The 14,432-nt window shown below is 40.3% G+C and overlaps 1 protein-coding gene across 2 annotated transcripts; it reads right to left on the bottom strand.

Moving 5' to 3' along the window:
• Positions 1-476: 476 nt before the first annotated feature.
• Positions 477-6,528, bottom strand: ING2 (inhibitor of growth family, member 2). 2 transcript variants are annotated; one of them, XM_008592118.1, is made up of 2 exons: positions 6,129-6,528; positions 477-1,291 (listed from the first exon to the last, which is right to left on the bottom strand). In XM_008592118.1, the coding sequence occupies exons 1-2, from the start codon at positions 6,295-6,297 to the stop codon at positions 621-623; spliced, it is 840 nt and encodes a 279-aa protein (XP_008590340.1). In that variant the 5' UTR covers positions 6,298-6,528; the 3' UTR covers positions 477-620. The 2 variants fall into 2 exon arrangements, with proteins under 2 accessions (XP_008590340.1, XP_008590341.1); XM_008592119.1 differs by lacking the exon at positions 6,129-6,528 and adding an exon at positions 5,098-5,335.
• Positions 6,529-14,432: the final 7,904 nt, after the last annotated feature.

Below are 14,432 nucleotides of genomic sequence, written 5' to 3'. Positions count from 1 at the left end.
GCATTTACAAACGGGCTACTGACTATCAAAATGCTACTAAGGAAAATACAGCAGCAAATACTCTAATAAGAGCACATTATTCCACATGGAATCCCAACTTACTGAATTCTTATCTCTAGTTCCTTAAATTCCTGGAAGACTAGAGATGAACAAATGTATATATAAATAGGGCCAGGGAAAAAGATGCTCTAAATGGTGTAGTGTTCATTTTTTAAATTACCCAAGATAATTTGATACTCACAGAGAAATCCAACCATATCTAAAATTTTTTAAGCACATAAAACTAAAACGCTAGCAAAACTTTTATATTTACCCAAAAAACAGCATCGCAGTTTTAAGTGAAAATGAAATAGGCATGGTTTGTGAAGGTTTTATAATGTTCACATCATCCTCTCCCTGTTCCTTTCATCAGGTGATCTGAAGACTACCTGGTTTAAAATATTTGGTAATTCAGTGCAGAAAATTAAGGTCACAGACAAAGTACAACAACTTTTAATACACCATTAATACTAATGATTAAAAATTATTGCATAGTCTTATGCATTTACCCTAAAACATTTTCTGAAAGTAAACGAATTATATAAAAGACAAGTAACCCTTTAAAATGTGGATGGCCTTTACTACCTTGATCTTCTATCCTTTTTTGTCTTTTCAGTACTTTTGTCCATTGTTTTCTCATTATCTCCCCTGCACTTTGGGCAATACCATTTCCCCTTTGGTTTATAAGTAAGTGAAACACATGAAAAATGAAACCATTCAATAGGACACTGTTCATTGTCACATCCTATCATTTCCCCATAAGACACTTGGTTACACAAACAGTAGGTAGGTTCATTGGGATCTATTGCAAACTCAACAGGTGAAGCTTCCCTTTCCTGCTTGGCCTTCGAGCGTTTCTTTTTCTTGGCTGACTTGGATTTCTTTTCTTTAGGTGGCTGATCATCACAGTCTTCAATTCCATTTGTTATGTGACATAAATCACGACTTTCACTGGTTCGCTGTCTGCGGGGTCTTCTTGAAGATCTTTCTGGTTGGCTGGAATCCATCTTTGCTTTATCTGAGGCTCGTTCACTTTCAGTAGGATCTTGAAAACACTGTGAATGTAATTCCATTTGTCTTGCCCGATTTTCCACCAATTCAAGCATTTGTGTGACAATCTGAATTTTTTCATCTCCCAATTCTTGACTATTGATTAATGCTCTCTGTAGGTGCTGCTGTAGGCGTTTCTTCTGGTTTGAATCATCTTCTTTCTTATATTTTTCATAGACATCATCAATTTCCTTTAATGTTTCTAAAATAGAAGAAAAGTGAGAATGTTATCATGTGTTAGCACATATAACATTCTCAACGTAGTTATTTTTCACAGAATTGATGAAATCAGAACTTAAACCACGAAACTACATTCCTCTATAGTATGTATACATTAAAAACATTATTTTCCATACAGAGACCACATTGTCCAATGGAAGTATACTTAGAAATAAACTAATGAAGGGCCAGCCCGGTGGCACACTGCTACAGTGCGCCGCTTGGGAGCGGTGGCGCTCCCGCCGAGGGTTCGGATCCCACATACAGACCGGTTCCCACTCACTGGCTAAGCGAGGTGCGGGCGCAACACCGAGGTTTGCGATCCTGTTGCCGGTCCCGGTCCGGTACGGGCGCGACACTGAGGGTTGCGATCCGTTGCCGGACACGAAAAAGAAAAAAAAAAAAAAAAAAAGAAATAAACTGATGAAAAGAAAGAACACAAAACTCTAATACTCATTAATCTGTATTAAAAACATAAGAGATCCCACATACAGACCGGTTCCCACTCACTGGCTAAGCGAGGTGCGGGCGCAACACCGAGGTTTGCGATCCTGTTGCCGGTCCCGGTCCGGTACGGGCGCGACACTGAGGGTTGCGATCCGTTGCCGGACACGAAAAAGAAAAAAAAAAAAAAAAAAAAAGAAATAAACTAATGAAAAGAAAGAACACAAAACTCTAATACTCATTAATCTGTATTAAAAACATAAGAGATGTGTGGCCAATTAATTACCAAAAGTATTTTGCATGCACAGGTACACTGTATGCCACTTTAGAGTCTACTGCATACTTCATTTGAACCTGAAAACAACCCTGTATATAAAATTTACATGCTGGACTCCAACTGTAAATCTTGAAGAGGTTCCAGGGATAGGTTACAGATTCTGCTCAACTATGTTTACAGGATTTGCAGTTCAGTCAATGACTTGCTACGTAACGCCGGAGAGACACCATACCTTCACTTTCACATCATACCCCTGGACATTCTTAACAAAGCACACATAAGCAACTCTTAGCTTCTCATCATCTTAGTTTCAGGGGCTCTTTTATTTTAGCATCACATGGGAAATTCAAAAAATCAAATTATTTCCAGGGTAGGTTCTGGTTCTAGCATCAACTGACCAAGCCACTAACAAAATTACAGTCAAGTCAGCATTGGATCACTCTGCCTTTGTAGACAACTCAGCAGTTGGTTCTAAGCTTTTTGAACTGCTGATTTAGTTGTATAACATGTGGGACACTTATTTAAATCAAACAAAAATGGCTGAGTCACTAGATGGGGCAAAAATCTGAAAATATAGTTGCAGATGTCAACAAAAATTTACTTAAGATTAGTTTTCTTCAAATCTTTTTCTGTTTCTTAGCCTTATGAAATATAATGCTATCTGAAATAGTTCCGTCCTACTAAAGGTGGAGAAACAAAAACTAGCTCTAACTTATCATACTACATGGCATACTACTGTTTTACTCCAATATTATTACTTTGAAGATAAGAACAGAAATGCTAGACAAATTAAATATACACATTGGGGCTATATACAATTAAGGTAACACGAAGCCAATATTCAACACAACTCTTATCAATTAGCTCTTCCCTGGAAATTGCAGATACTAACAATTTTGATGGACAAATGTTTAACCTGGGATACATGACAAAGTGCTACCACACAGTTGAGGGTACTCAGACCTGCATAGCATATTTTTGAACAAAGTTCATATCTATCCCACTTGTTCAGCTAGGCATCTAAGTGAATTTCTTAAGAATCTAATTTTCCTACAGGAAAAATAAGGAAATTAGATATTTTCCCCTTAGACACAAAAAATCTGAAGATTAAAAAAAAAGGATAAAATTCATTTCAAATATTTTGTATCTACTAATCAAGAGTTAGATGTTAATTACATTATAATATTATACCATCACGTTGATACTATACATGAGATAAAAATTCTCATTTTTAAGACACCTCAATTATGTAGTGAATGAAGAAAGGAAATTAACATTTACTCAGCCCCTTCTGTGTAGTACAGATTTTCTCATTTAATCCTACAGCAACCCCATGAAGAAGCTACCACTTCTACATGTGGAGAACAAGAGGTGAAAACCTCAGACTTTGAACTCTGCCAGATCTATGTCTAACCCCAAGGTTTAAGAACTTTCTATAAGCCATATGAAAGGCACTTGATATTAAGTATTAAATTTTAGTTCAAAGGCTGTTATTTACCTAAGAAATTATGAATGAGAATACTGGAACAAAAATAAAGGTTCTTTAATAAGCATGTCCCATAATAAATACTTCATTCAATTCTGAAATTGTTTTCTTATTTCTCTATTTTATAAGTTTTTCAGACATTTCTGAAAATGTCTCAAATTGGTGGGAGAGAAATTTTTCATTGCCTATATAATTTATCTCACTAAATATTGCTATAAGTATTAGATCCAAAAGCAGAAAACACTTAAGAACTAGCAAAGAAATAAAAAACATATAAAATTTTAACCAAGAACACAAAAGTATATAAAGCTAATAAATAAACAGCCTTGTAACACCACAGTCAAGTGTTTGGTTCCCCATACAAGCCAGCCGCCAACAAAAAAAAAAAAAAGAAAAGAAAAAGCTAATAAACGTAAAAAACTGTGAAAGCTGAGCTTAGTAACCATGTACATAGAATAAAAACTAGATCGCTATTTCTATACTCATCTCAAAATTCATCACAATCTTAATGGAATTGAGGATTTTTATAATCTCTTACTATTGTAAGGCCTATTATATTACTCATGTTACCAGAGCTACTTATCACAATTGGAGACGATCAGATAGCAGATTTCCCTGTCAACAAATTATAGTGTACCTCAACCTGGAAGAGCTTACTTGACTTTTGTGAAAGCAAATATGTGCTTTTAAAGACATGTAAAAACCAGCAAGCTTTACAAATTTCAGTTATTATTTGAAAAACTAAGCATGTTCAATATACAATTGTTATGCACATATATATCATTTTCAGGTTACCATTCACATATGTGCTCCATGTCTGCAGAAAATACTACTGGACAGCTCTTACTTTTAAAAAAGCTTTAAATAGTTTTAAAACAAGGATATGTACCTGAAGTAGCAGGCTTTGGAGTGAAATATTCTCCATCTAATTAACTGGACAAGTTACCTAAACTCTTTGCAAATTTTAATTTATAGAGAATGAGTTTTTATTTCATATAATGTGTGGACCTGGCACAGTGACTGGCATACAGTAAGCAATCAGTATTAATTCTCTTCCCCCAACAGAGATTAGTCCTATCAATCATATGGATTCAGAAAACAGAAATAATTTTATAAATTCAAAAACATAAAGACACTTAAATGTTCTAACATGCTACAGGCCAGCAAATGTCACCCCGGAAGTGGATTCCTTGGAGACTAAATCATAAGATTAGTGACGTGTCTAGAAAAACAGAAAATGAGTCCAAGAAGTTATCTTTAAAGTCCGTACGGCTGTTTTCACATTATGTCCAAGGTCTGTTCCTTGATTCAGGGTTGTTAAACGTAAAACATCTCCTCGTTTAAACTTCACCCCTCCAAATAGCAAGCGAAAAGTTCGCCAATAGCGGATGATAAGCGACACTCTGTAAGAAACTTTGATTCTCTGTCCTAGCTTCTTGGGTCTGACCACAAAGGGTGGTATTCGCCTCATCACTTAAACTTGGCGGGAGGGACTCAGGGGTGAAGGGACGCCAGGCGGTTGCCCAGTCAACCAACCCACTTCCTCCTGGGGCCCGGAAGTGACACATGTCCCGGAACCTACGCGGGCCAGGGTCAGCGACGGTCCCAGCAACTGTGTCCCCGTCTTGATTCATTGGTTGGAAAAAAGAGTCGAAACATCACAACAAACATGTCGCAAACCCCAACACTGACTCTGCGAGAGCCGAACTAACGCCCAGCATCGCCTCGACTCCCTTCCCAGCAGCCAGCTCAGCCTAAGCCCCTTCAGCCACCAGCCATTTTCGAGGGCGGCGGGAGCGCGCGTGTCCGCGCCCCCCCCAGACCCTACGTCATGCCCGCGGCCCCGCCCCCAGGACGGGGGGGGGGAATCCTCCCGGCCACACACACCCCCCTCTCCTCCTTTCCCCGGCGGGGGACCCCTCCTCTTTTAACCATTTGGCTGAAAGAACTAGGAAGAGGCTGTGGCTGGGGCGGCCCGGAACTTTCCCCGGGGCAGGAGAGGGAAACCGACCGCTCTTTACCCGAGACGGGAGCAGGAGCGCAGAGGGAGGGACCTCCGGGATCAGCCTTCGCGGCCCTCTCTCGCCCCCTCCCCCCGGCACGTTCCAATGGATCTGCTCTCAGTGGGTGGGGGCCGAGGGGGGCCACTGGGGAGAGCCAGGCCCCGCAGACTAGCGGGAGCCGGGCCGCGGCCGGCCACTCACTCCCTGCAGGCCCCCCGCCTGGCTGCACGCTCCCTCGCAGGGGCAGGAGGATCTGCCGCACGAGCAAGGCAAGCGCCCGAACAAATGCTTGCTGCTTAAAATGGCTGATTCCCCTCCACAGCAGCTGCAGCCTCTGGTTTGCAGCGGGGGCTGACGAACGACCCCACCCCCACCCCCGAGACCCCACAGAAGTCCCCGCCGACCTCAGCGGGGGAAAGAAGGGCCGCGAACCTGGTCTCCGGTCCCTCTTCCGCGTCCCACACACCAGAGCCCCTCTGTGCACTCGGGGAGACTGTCACAGGAGAAAGGGAAAGTGGCACTTCCCCGGGCAGGCTCCGAGAGACCGCGTCCCGAGGCCGGAGGATCCGGGCGGGGTGAGGACACGCGCAGGCAGCCCCGCGGCCCCTACCTTGATATTTGTTGTCCAGCTCTCGCAGCACAGACACGTTCCTCTGCATGTCGTGGGGCAGCGACTCCACGCACTCGAGGTAGTCCTGCACGTAGCAGGTGAGGAGCCGGCTCCGCTCTCCAGTCAGGAGCGTGGCCGACGAGTACAGTTGCTGCTGCTGCCCTAACATCCTGCCGCCGCTGCTGCTCCTCGCCGCCGCCGCCGCCGCCGCCTCCGCATCCAGCAGCCACACATGTAACAGCCAAGGCCGCCGCGGCCCCTCCGCTCAGCAGCCCGGTGCCGCGGGGACACGAGCAGCCGCTCAAGAGGGCACAGCCGAGTCCCCCGATCTCCACTCCCCCCAAAAGAAGCCCTCACTCCCCGCCCCCGCGGTAACAAGCCCAGGGGCGGGGCGAGATCAGGGCTCCCTCCTTTTTCTCCTCCCTCCACAGGACTAGAGCAGCGGGGATCCCCTCAGCGGAGCTGGCGCCGGGGTCCCGGGCGTTGACACTTCCTGTCCCCCACAGAGTCCCCAGATGCTACCAATGCCGTCTCGTAGCTCGGATCCCCATGACAAGCCCCTAGCTGCCTCTTTTCTCCCAATCACCCTCCGTTCCTGTCGGAGAGTCTCTCACTGGATCGCCCCCGCCCCTCCGCCTGCGGCCCCTCTGCGCCTGCGCAGGACTCACTCCTAATAAGGCCAGGGGCCCGCCCCTACCGCCCTACCGAAGGGTTCGCATTCTCCCGCCTTCCCTGGGCCACCCGTGCGATTGGCCTGTCAACTCTTGGCTGGCGGGGAGGGCGCGGAGGGCGGCCAAACGGCAGGCTGCGCCCCGCCTCCTCTTAAAGAGAAAGCACTGACAAGCCCGCCCCTTCTCCCAACGCGTGAACGGGACCTGAGAGGAAAGGTTGGCGGTCTCTCCCTTCCGTCCTTCCCACAGGCAGGGGGAACCTCGGCCCAGCTTCTTCGGCCCGCTGTTAGCGACGTTTTCCCCATTTGGTGGATACAGCGCGGCCCCTCGCGAGGCTTAAAAGAAGCAGCAGGCGGCCACTTTTCGCAATGTCCTGGAGTGAGGCCTGCGGGAACTACGCGACCCAGCGTGCAGCGGGGCCGGCTCCCGGCATGCGCGGCGGCTGTGTTCCCGCCCGGCTGTCGCAGCTCGCAGGGCCGTCGCCTCTGCGCTCCCTCGGTCTGTGTCCCTCCTCCCGCTGCGGCCTTCGGGCTCACCGAGCACCGGGGGGCTGACCGGGGAAGTAGGCGGTGCTCCCTTCAGCGTTTTCTTTATCTTTTAGTCGGTTCGGCTTTTAAATCTCGCTCCTGTCCTTAGTGTTTCCGTCCTTCCTCGGACGCCGGAGGGCTCTCGGCGCCGGGGTAGCTTGCAGGTTTTGTCCCCACTTCCCCTCCTTCGGAATCTCCTGTTTTGTTTAGGGGAAGGGGATGCAAGGCCGCCTTGACCCCGCAAGTGTGTTTGTCCCAGACAACCCCTTAAAAAAAAGAAACCGCTTTCGAAGGTCAGAACGTTTAAGCATTAAATGTCGGCGAGGGCTTCCTCGGGGAGTGAGGGGGCACACTTACCACCTTTACATGTCTTTTTACTCAGTTTTACTTAGGGACGAACAACCGGAGATGGCAGTGAAAACTCGTCAGCAGTCACGGAGAGGGGAGTAAAAAATAGTCAGGCCCACGGCCTTGGCCTTATCTGTGTAATTAATCGACTATCAGGGTTTAATTTCAGTGCAGTGTAAATGAAATGCCCGGCAGAGAGCTGATTATAATTACAGATGGACTTTAAGTATGTATAATAACGTGTGTTTTTGAAAGAAACGGGTGTAAATAGAACGAATACACAGATAATTTTAATGGAATGCCTGTGTAAACAAACCCTATTGTGAGTAGTACCTTTGAGTTAAAAAGAAAATGTGAGTAGGTGATAAATTTGGGTTTTCTTATATCCAGTTGGCAGCGGTAGTACACCTTTGGTGACCCATTTAGAACACTTTTGAAACAGCGGTTAATAGTAAGCAGCCATCGACATGAAAAGAGAAATCTAGATCCAAGTAAAGCGCTCCAGGGAATTCGATGTCTTGGGAACAACAACAGTACTGCAGAGGACTGGGAGATTGTCTTATGTTATCCGGTGACACGTTGAAGTTTAGACCACTCGATTACTGAGGCACTCAAGCAGTACAAGTGTATTGTACTTCTGAGAATCATTTGGGGATTTTATTTTAAGACAACAGTCTTTAGATCTTTAAGATTCAGCGGCCAGGTCTTGTCAAAAACCAGTCACTGTTAAGAATTGAATTTTATTGGTTTTTACCTGACCCTTACAATTTTTGTTTCCTCCCAAATTTGAATCAGCTGTCCTTTATCAAAGGCACAAAATAATTCAAGATGCCTTGTTATTTATTGATTCATGTTAGACACCAAATGCACCTATGAATTTTATTCAGCCTGATAAGTGATCTGCAGGCAGATATGACCTGTAGTTAGAAACTAGAAGTGAGAATAGGCAATGATACAGAATACCTACAGTACTCCTTCCAGAAACCTAGAGCGATATGAGAGGAAGGAAGGATGAGGATGGGATAGGAGACCTTTTATGGCATTGTTTTCACCTTTTATAATTCTTTTGAACAAGCCACGGAAGCAAAAAATTCAAATAATGGTATTTTAGCTGACAGTGGTCTAAACCTGTAAAGCATTCTAATATGATAATGTACTCATATGTGTGTACCAATTATTTCAGACATGTGTTTGTCTTGCTATATTTATTTATAAATATGGCTTATTCCTGTCATACCTGGTGCAAGCAGCCTGTGTAGGAAGAGTACTTACCTGGAAAAAAAAATCAACATTTTCCCTAAACCCAGCTTTCATCCTTGGTTATTTATCACTGTCTTTCTCAGAAGTCACTTAACTGGAAATTTGGGACTCTTCAAATTGCATTTTCTGACTCTCCTAAAAGCAAAATTTAAAAGTCCCCAGTTCTATGCAACATAGAAATTAATTAGTGATATTTAATCCTGTGGATGAAGCAAAAAGGCATCTTATTTGCTTCAGTGTATTTTCTACCTTAAAGCAACCCTAAAAAAAAAGATAAATAACTGATGCCCCCAAATTAGTATCCGGGATTACCTTTAATTTCTAAATTTTTTTTTTTTTTTTTTTTTTTTTTGAGGCCGGCTCAGGCAGTGAGCGGTGACCAGCCATCCCCATATAGGATCCGAACCCGCGGCGGGAGCGCTGCTGCGCTCCCAGCACCGCACTCTCCCGAGTGCGCCGCGGGCTCGGCCCTAAATCTTACTTGAAGAGGTCCCTGGCAGGAAATGTTTATGTCCCCAAACCTGTCTCTTGTATCCCTTATTTATTCTGTGAGAGGAGAGCAAGAACTTCAAACTGATTGAAAACAAACTAACAAGTATCTGTTACTTGAAGAGGTCCCTGGCAGGAAATGTTTATGTCCCCAAACCTGTCTCTTGTATCTCTTATTTATTCTGTGAGAGGAGAGCAAGAACTTCAAACTGATTGAAAACAAACTAACAAGTAGTTCGAAAGATTCCTAAAGATACCTCCTCAGAGAATTTAGCTTCTACTTGAGTCAGGCCAATTAAATTTGAAATCCTTTTTTTCTACTTTTTTTAAACTTTTTATTTTAGAAACTTTCAAACAAACGTAAAAGTAGTGGTAATAGTACAATAAATCTTATATACCATTCACTCAGCTTTAACATTAATCAACATGGCTAAGATTACTTATTCTATAATCCTACAAACTCCCTTACTCTTGTTTTATTATAATTTTATCTGTAAATACTTTAAATAAGAACAGATAAGAGATAACAAATTTTTAGAAATATACGTGATACCATTATCTTACCCCCCAAATTTTCTTACTATCATTTAATATCCACTCAATTCAAATTTTCAAGTTTCTCCATTGTCTCATTATATCTGTTTATATTTGGTTTGTTTAACAGGATCCAAACAAGTCACACACATTTCATTTGGTAAGTGAGGTCTTTTCTAAATCAGTAAGAGGGAGTTAATTCCCCATTTAATTCAGTGAAGCAGTTAGCATGTGTTTCTAAGGAAGATACTTGAGCGGTTGAAAATCACTGTTATAGATATGTGGAATTTGTCATATTAAAAGGTCATCAATTGATAGCCCATTGTAGAAATGTAATGGTAGATAATGCAAATTAAAAAATCATAAACAATGCGGGAGTTTGTATTAGAGTGTAAATTGTTATGGAAGGTCCTATGAAGCATTTTAAATTACACTGAAAAAACCCAAAACTTTACATGAATTTATTAGTTCAAAAGGCAACTTTAAAAAATACTGATTAATAGACTGCATCTCCACTGAGCTCAGTTTTAAAGCATTTTTACTGCTTTATTACATCAGTAGTACACACTAGTTGTAGAAAAAAATAAAAATAGAGATAAAAAGGAGATATGTAAAAATCACTGCAAACTGGAGATAACTCTTCTCAGTATGTAAGTATACCTGCTTATGAAGATGTAATAACATTTTGGTAGTTTTTTGCTTTAAGAAAACACTAGGACTAAATGACAAAGTTAAGAAAATAGCAGGCTCTCTAGATGGAATTCTAGAAATCTGAGCAATGCCAGCCTGTACATGTAGTTTATGTGATAGACAGCACAGATTTAAAATCGGTGTATAAAATCAATCCTACTACTTTGGGTGAAAGTTCTGTTCAGCATTGAGGATGATACTAACAGCAAAAAATGATCCTAAAACATTTTAATGAAGCGACTGTGAATGACAGACAGTAGACAAGAGGAAATTCAGTATAATAAAATATATTCACATAACTAAGAAAAAAAGCAAACATATTATCCCCTTGGTTATACTAGAGAGAAGAAAATAACACATATGGTATACTTTGCATATTGCTGACCAGAAAAACATTCAATTTTCCCTGGATGGTTGCCATAGTTACATGAGCTGTTTATAACATCAAGAAGGGGAACTAGGTCACAGTAGTGAAGGAGTTTGAATTATGCAATTATGTTTCCTGAAAAGGGTAAACTGTTTAAAGTTTAGGGAAGAGAGATTTATACTCTATGATAAAAATTAAAAATTCTGGTCTAATTTTATTGATGAAACTTAAAAATTTGTCCAAAATTAAATAGTTGATATAGTAGACATAAATTATTCAGCCAATACAGGTAATGCAATAGCTAAATCTGTAAATATGATAAAAGAGATGCCAACACATTCTATCCTTGCAGTTGCTCCTTTTTCTTAGTTGGCTATCTTACCTTAACATGTTTTTGCAGGCAATCAATAAGCCCAACAATTGCCTAGAATCTGGGAATAGACAAACCATGTGTAAACTGAAGCTTTGACCTCTTAGCTTCTTTGAAAACTTGAGATGAAGCTTGGCGCAATGCCTGTCAGATGTTACTCTTTGTCGTACAGCAATTTTCCTATTAATTTCATCAAATGACAATGAAAGAGTAGTAATTAAGGGAATGTATTGAAAGCCATGGTAGCATAACCTTCACCCTTTCTTTAAAGTATGTGGGGTTTTTTTCTTTAAAAGTATGTCTTTTTTTTTTCTTTATGTGTGTGTGTGTGTGTGTGTGTTTTCCTTAGTACCTCTCAGAAAGATGTTTTTATTCAGGAACAATGTAATACTAGAGTACTGCACAGTGCTCAGTAGAGGTTAGATGAAGGAAAAGAAAAGAAAAAAATGCATGTCAAGGTTACACAGTTTCAGATGGTTATTTTTCTCTTATGATCACTATAGACTCAGGCTTTTTTAATGCTGGAAGTAATCTCAGATCAATGATTCCTCCAAAGGAAGAGACAGCAGGCAACAAGCAGCCTCACTGAGTAGCTGGGGGAGCCACTGCTGTTGATGGTAGTTTATTATACAGTAACCATCATGTATGTAGGGATGGGGAAGAGGTTGAGGATCACTATTACAGATCACCTGCAGACCAACTTTTTTACAGGTGATAATATTGAGACACAGAGAAATTAAGTAACTTGCCCAGTGTCACATAGCAATCCATGAAGTAAGTGTACACCTAAAAATTTAAGAGTAAAACAAATATTAATCTTATTTTCTGGCTGATAATCATTACTGAAAAGGAGAAAAGTGCCCATAGGAAAAGAATTAAGAACTTGGGATATTGTAAAATGTTTTTCTCTGCGAAGTCTTGGAGCAAATTTAACAAAATCATCTCTAAAGGAAAAATCAGAATTTCTTGAACAATAATGTTCAAAATAATCACAAAATCAAAGTACTAGAAACTATGTATCCTTCGGACTGCTATTTTCAGGGGCCAATATCTTATGCCTTCAGCACTAGCTGAAGAATGAATGGTCTTTTAAAAATGAAACTAATGCTGTTGGCCGTACTTTTTGCTGAATATCTTGTTCCTTTTAAATGATTCTAATTGATTATTTAATGAGGCCTTATTGGAGCTATTGTTACATTAATTGCTCTTGGCATGGTTAATTTAATCCAACATTTTGGTGAATTTAGATTTATCTTTCATGAGTAACAGATTTTTTAAACTGCTTATCTTATTTATTTTTGTAAATTGCAATTCTCAGATTCTCTTTTATATGTGAAACCCAATATATCTTACTGTACACAATATATTTGTTTCTAGAAAATTGTGTTTAAACCTCATTTTATTACATCAAATAATTTTACATGAGCCAGTTGTGTAAAATAAGGAGATCCAAATTTTGAAAATGAAAATATTCATTTAATGCAAATAATTTTTCTGATTTTCTTTCTTTTTCTCAATTATTACCTTAGAAAACGTAAGTAATGTTCTTCATTATCTAACTGATGTCTAGGTACAGTTACTTTTGCTTGTTCTAACTATAGTGTACATTTCAGATACTTTAGCACTATACCCTTTGGTCACAGAAGAGGTATCAGGCAGAGGATAAGTAATGTTCTTCATTATCTAACTGATGTCTAGGTACAGTTACTTTTGCTTGTGTACATTTCAGATACTTTAGCACTATACCCTTTGGTCACAGAAGAGGTATCAGGCAGAGGACTTCAAAAAATTCCTGAAGTGTCAGTAGACATATTTTCTTCTGGCATCTGACTAAAGTAACTACTGGAATTAGATAAAAAACAAAGATATGAGGAAAAATTTATGTGGAAAGTATTAGAGCTAAAAAGCTTTATGTTATGGGGAAATAGAAGAATCAGAGAAAAAATATTTTGAGCCATTAATGCCACCATTAACAGTGGTAAAACATTAGAATTAAAGTTTAAGGACCATGATATGTAAATTTTATCTATGGAGACTACTCGTGATACTTTTTTTGCATAACAAAAAAAAATACAATAACCTGTCCAACCCAATCTTTGACTGAAAATTGGCATGGTGATTCAAAAATAGTTACCAAAAAAGCCTAGTGACTTCCTTACATGTTATCTTTAGGATATCCTAAATAATGTTAATTTTGTATTCAGGTAAAATATCTCTGGAAGGATAGTGCAGCAATATCTACAGACTTACTGTATCCTTTTGCACATTTGATTTTTTTTTTTTTTGGTACATGTATTTTAATAAAATTTAAACTTTATAAAATAAGCAAAGAACTGTACATTCTGGAATAACAAAATACATATATATGTATATGTATTATATTTGTATATATATGTAGTATGTGTGTGTATATATGTATGTATATATGTACATATATATATGTATATATACATATACACTACCTACTAGGGAAGGAGTACATAAGTAGATACATTAAATGTTTAGACTTAGTTCACTTTCATGAGAATTTTTCCACTCTACTATTAGTAATGTTTGTACTTTTCATACTAACATTCTAATTGAACCTATATTATTACACAAAATTAAAACCAAGAAATACCTCAACTGGTGAATTTGAAGCTTTTGAGGACTTCCCACTTAGGAATTAACCTAGGCAGTTTGGGCTTAGCAACACATTTTTTGTGGAGTTTTTTAGCAGTTTAAGAGAGGTTTTTAGAGTTAAGAGAGGTTCTATATAGCCCTGTACTCATTCAGCATAGCTCCCAACTTGCTAAGAGCTTTTTTAATTTTTGCAGGTTATCACTTGAGTACTTTAGGTTAAGGTGGAAAATTTTTTATAATTTTATAAATAAGATGTTTTAAAATTTGTATTTAGATTGATGTTCTTTTTTTTTTTTTTTTTGTCTTTTGTCTTTTTCCATGTCCGGCAACAGATCGCAACCCTCAGTGTTGCCCCCGGACTGGACCGGGACCGGCAACGGGATCGCAACCCTCAGTTTTGGGCCCGTACTGGACCGGGACCGGCAA

Source organism: Galeopterus variegatus, unplaced genomic scaffold (assembly GCF_000696425.1).
Source record: "Galeopterus variegatus unplaced genomic scaffold, G_variegatus-3.0.2 Scaffold7603, whole genome shotgun sequence".
Lineage (NCBI taxonomy): Eukaryota > Metazoa > Chordata > Mammalia > Dermoptera > Cynocephalidae > Galeopterus > Galeopterus variegatus.
This window is presented reverse-complemented; position numbering and strand designations above follow the sequence as displayed.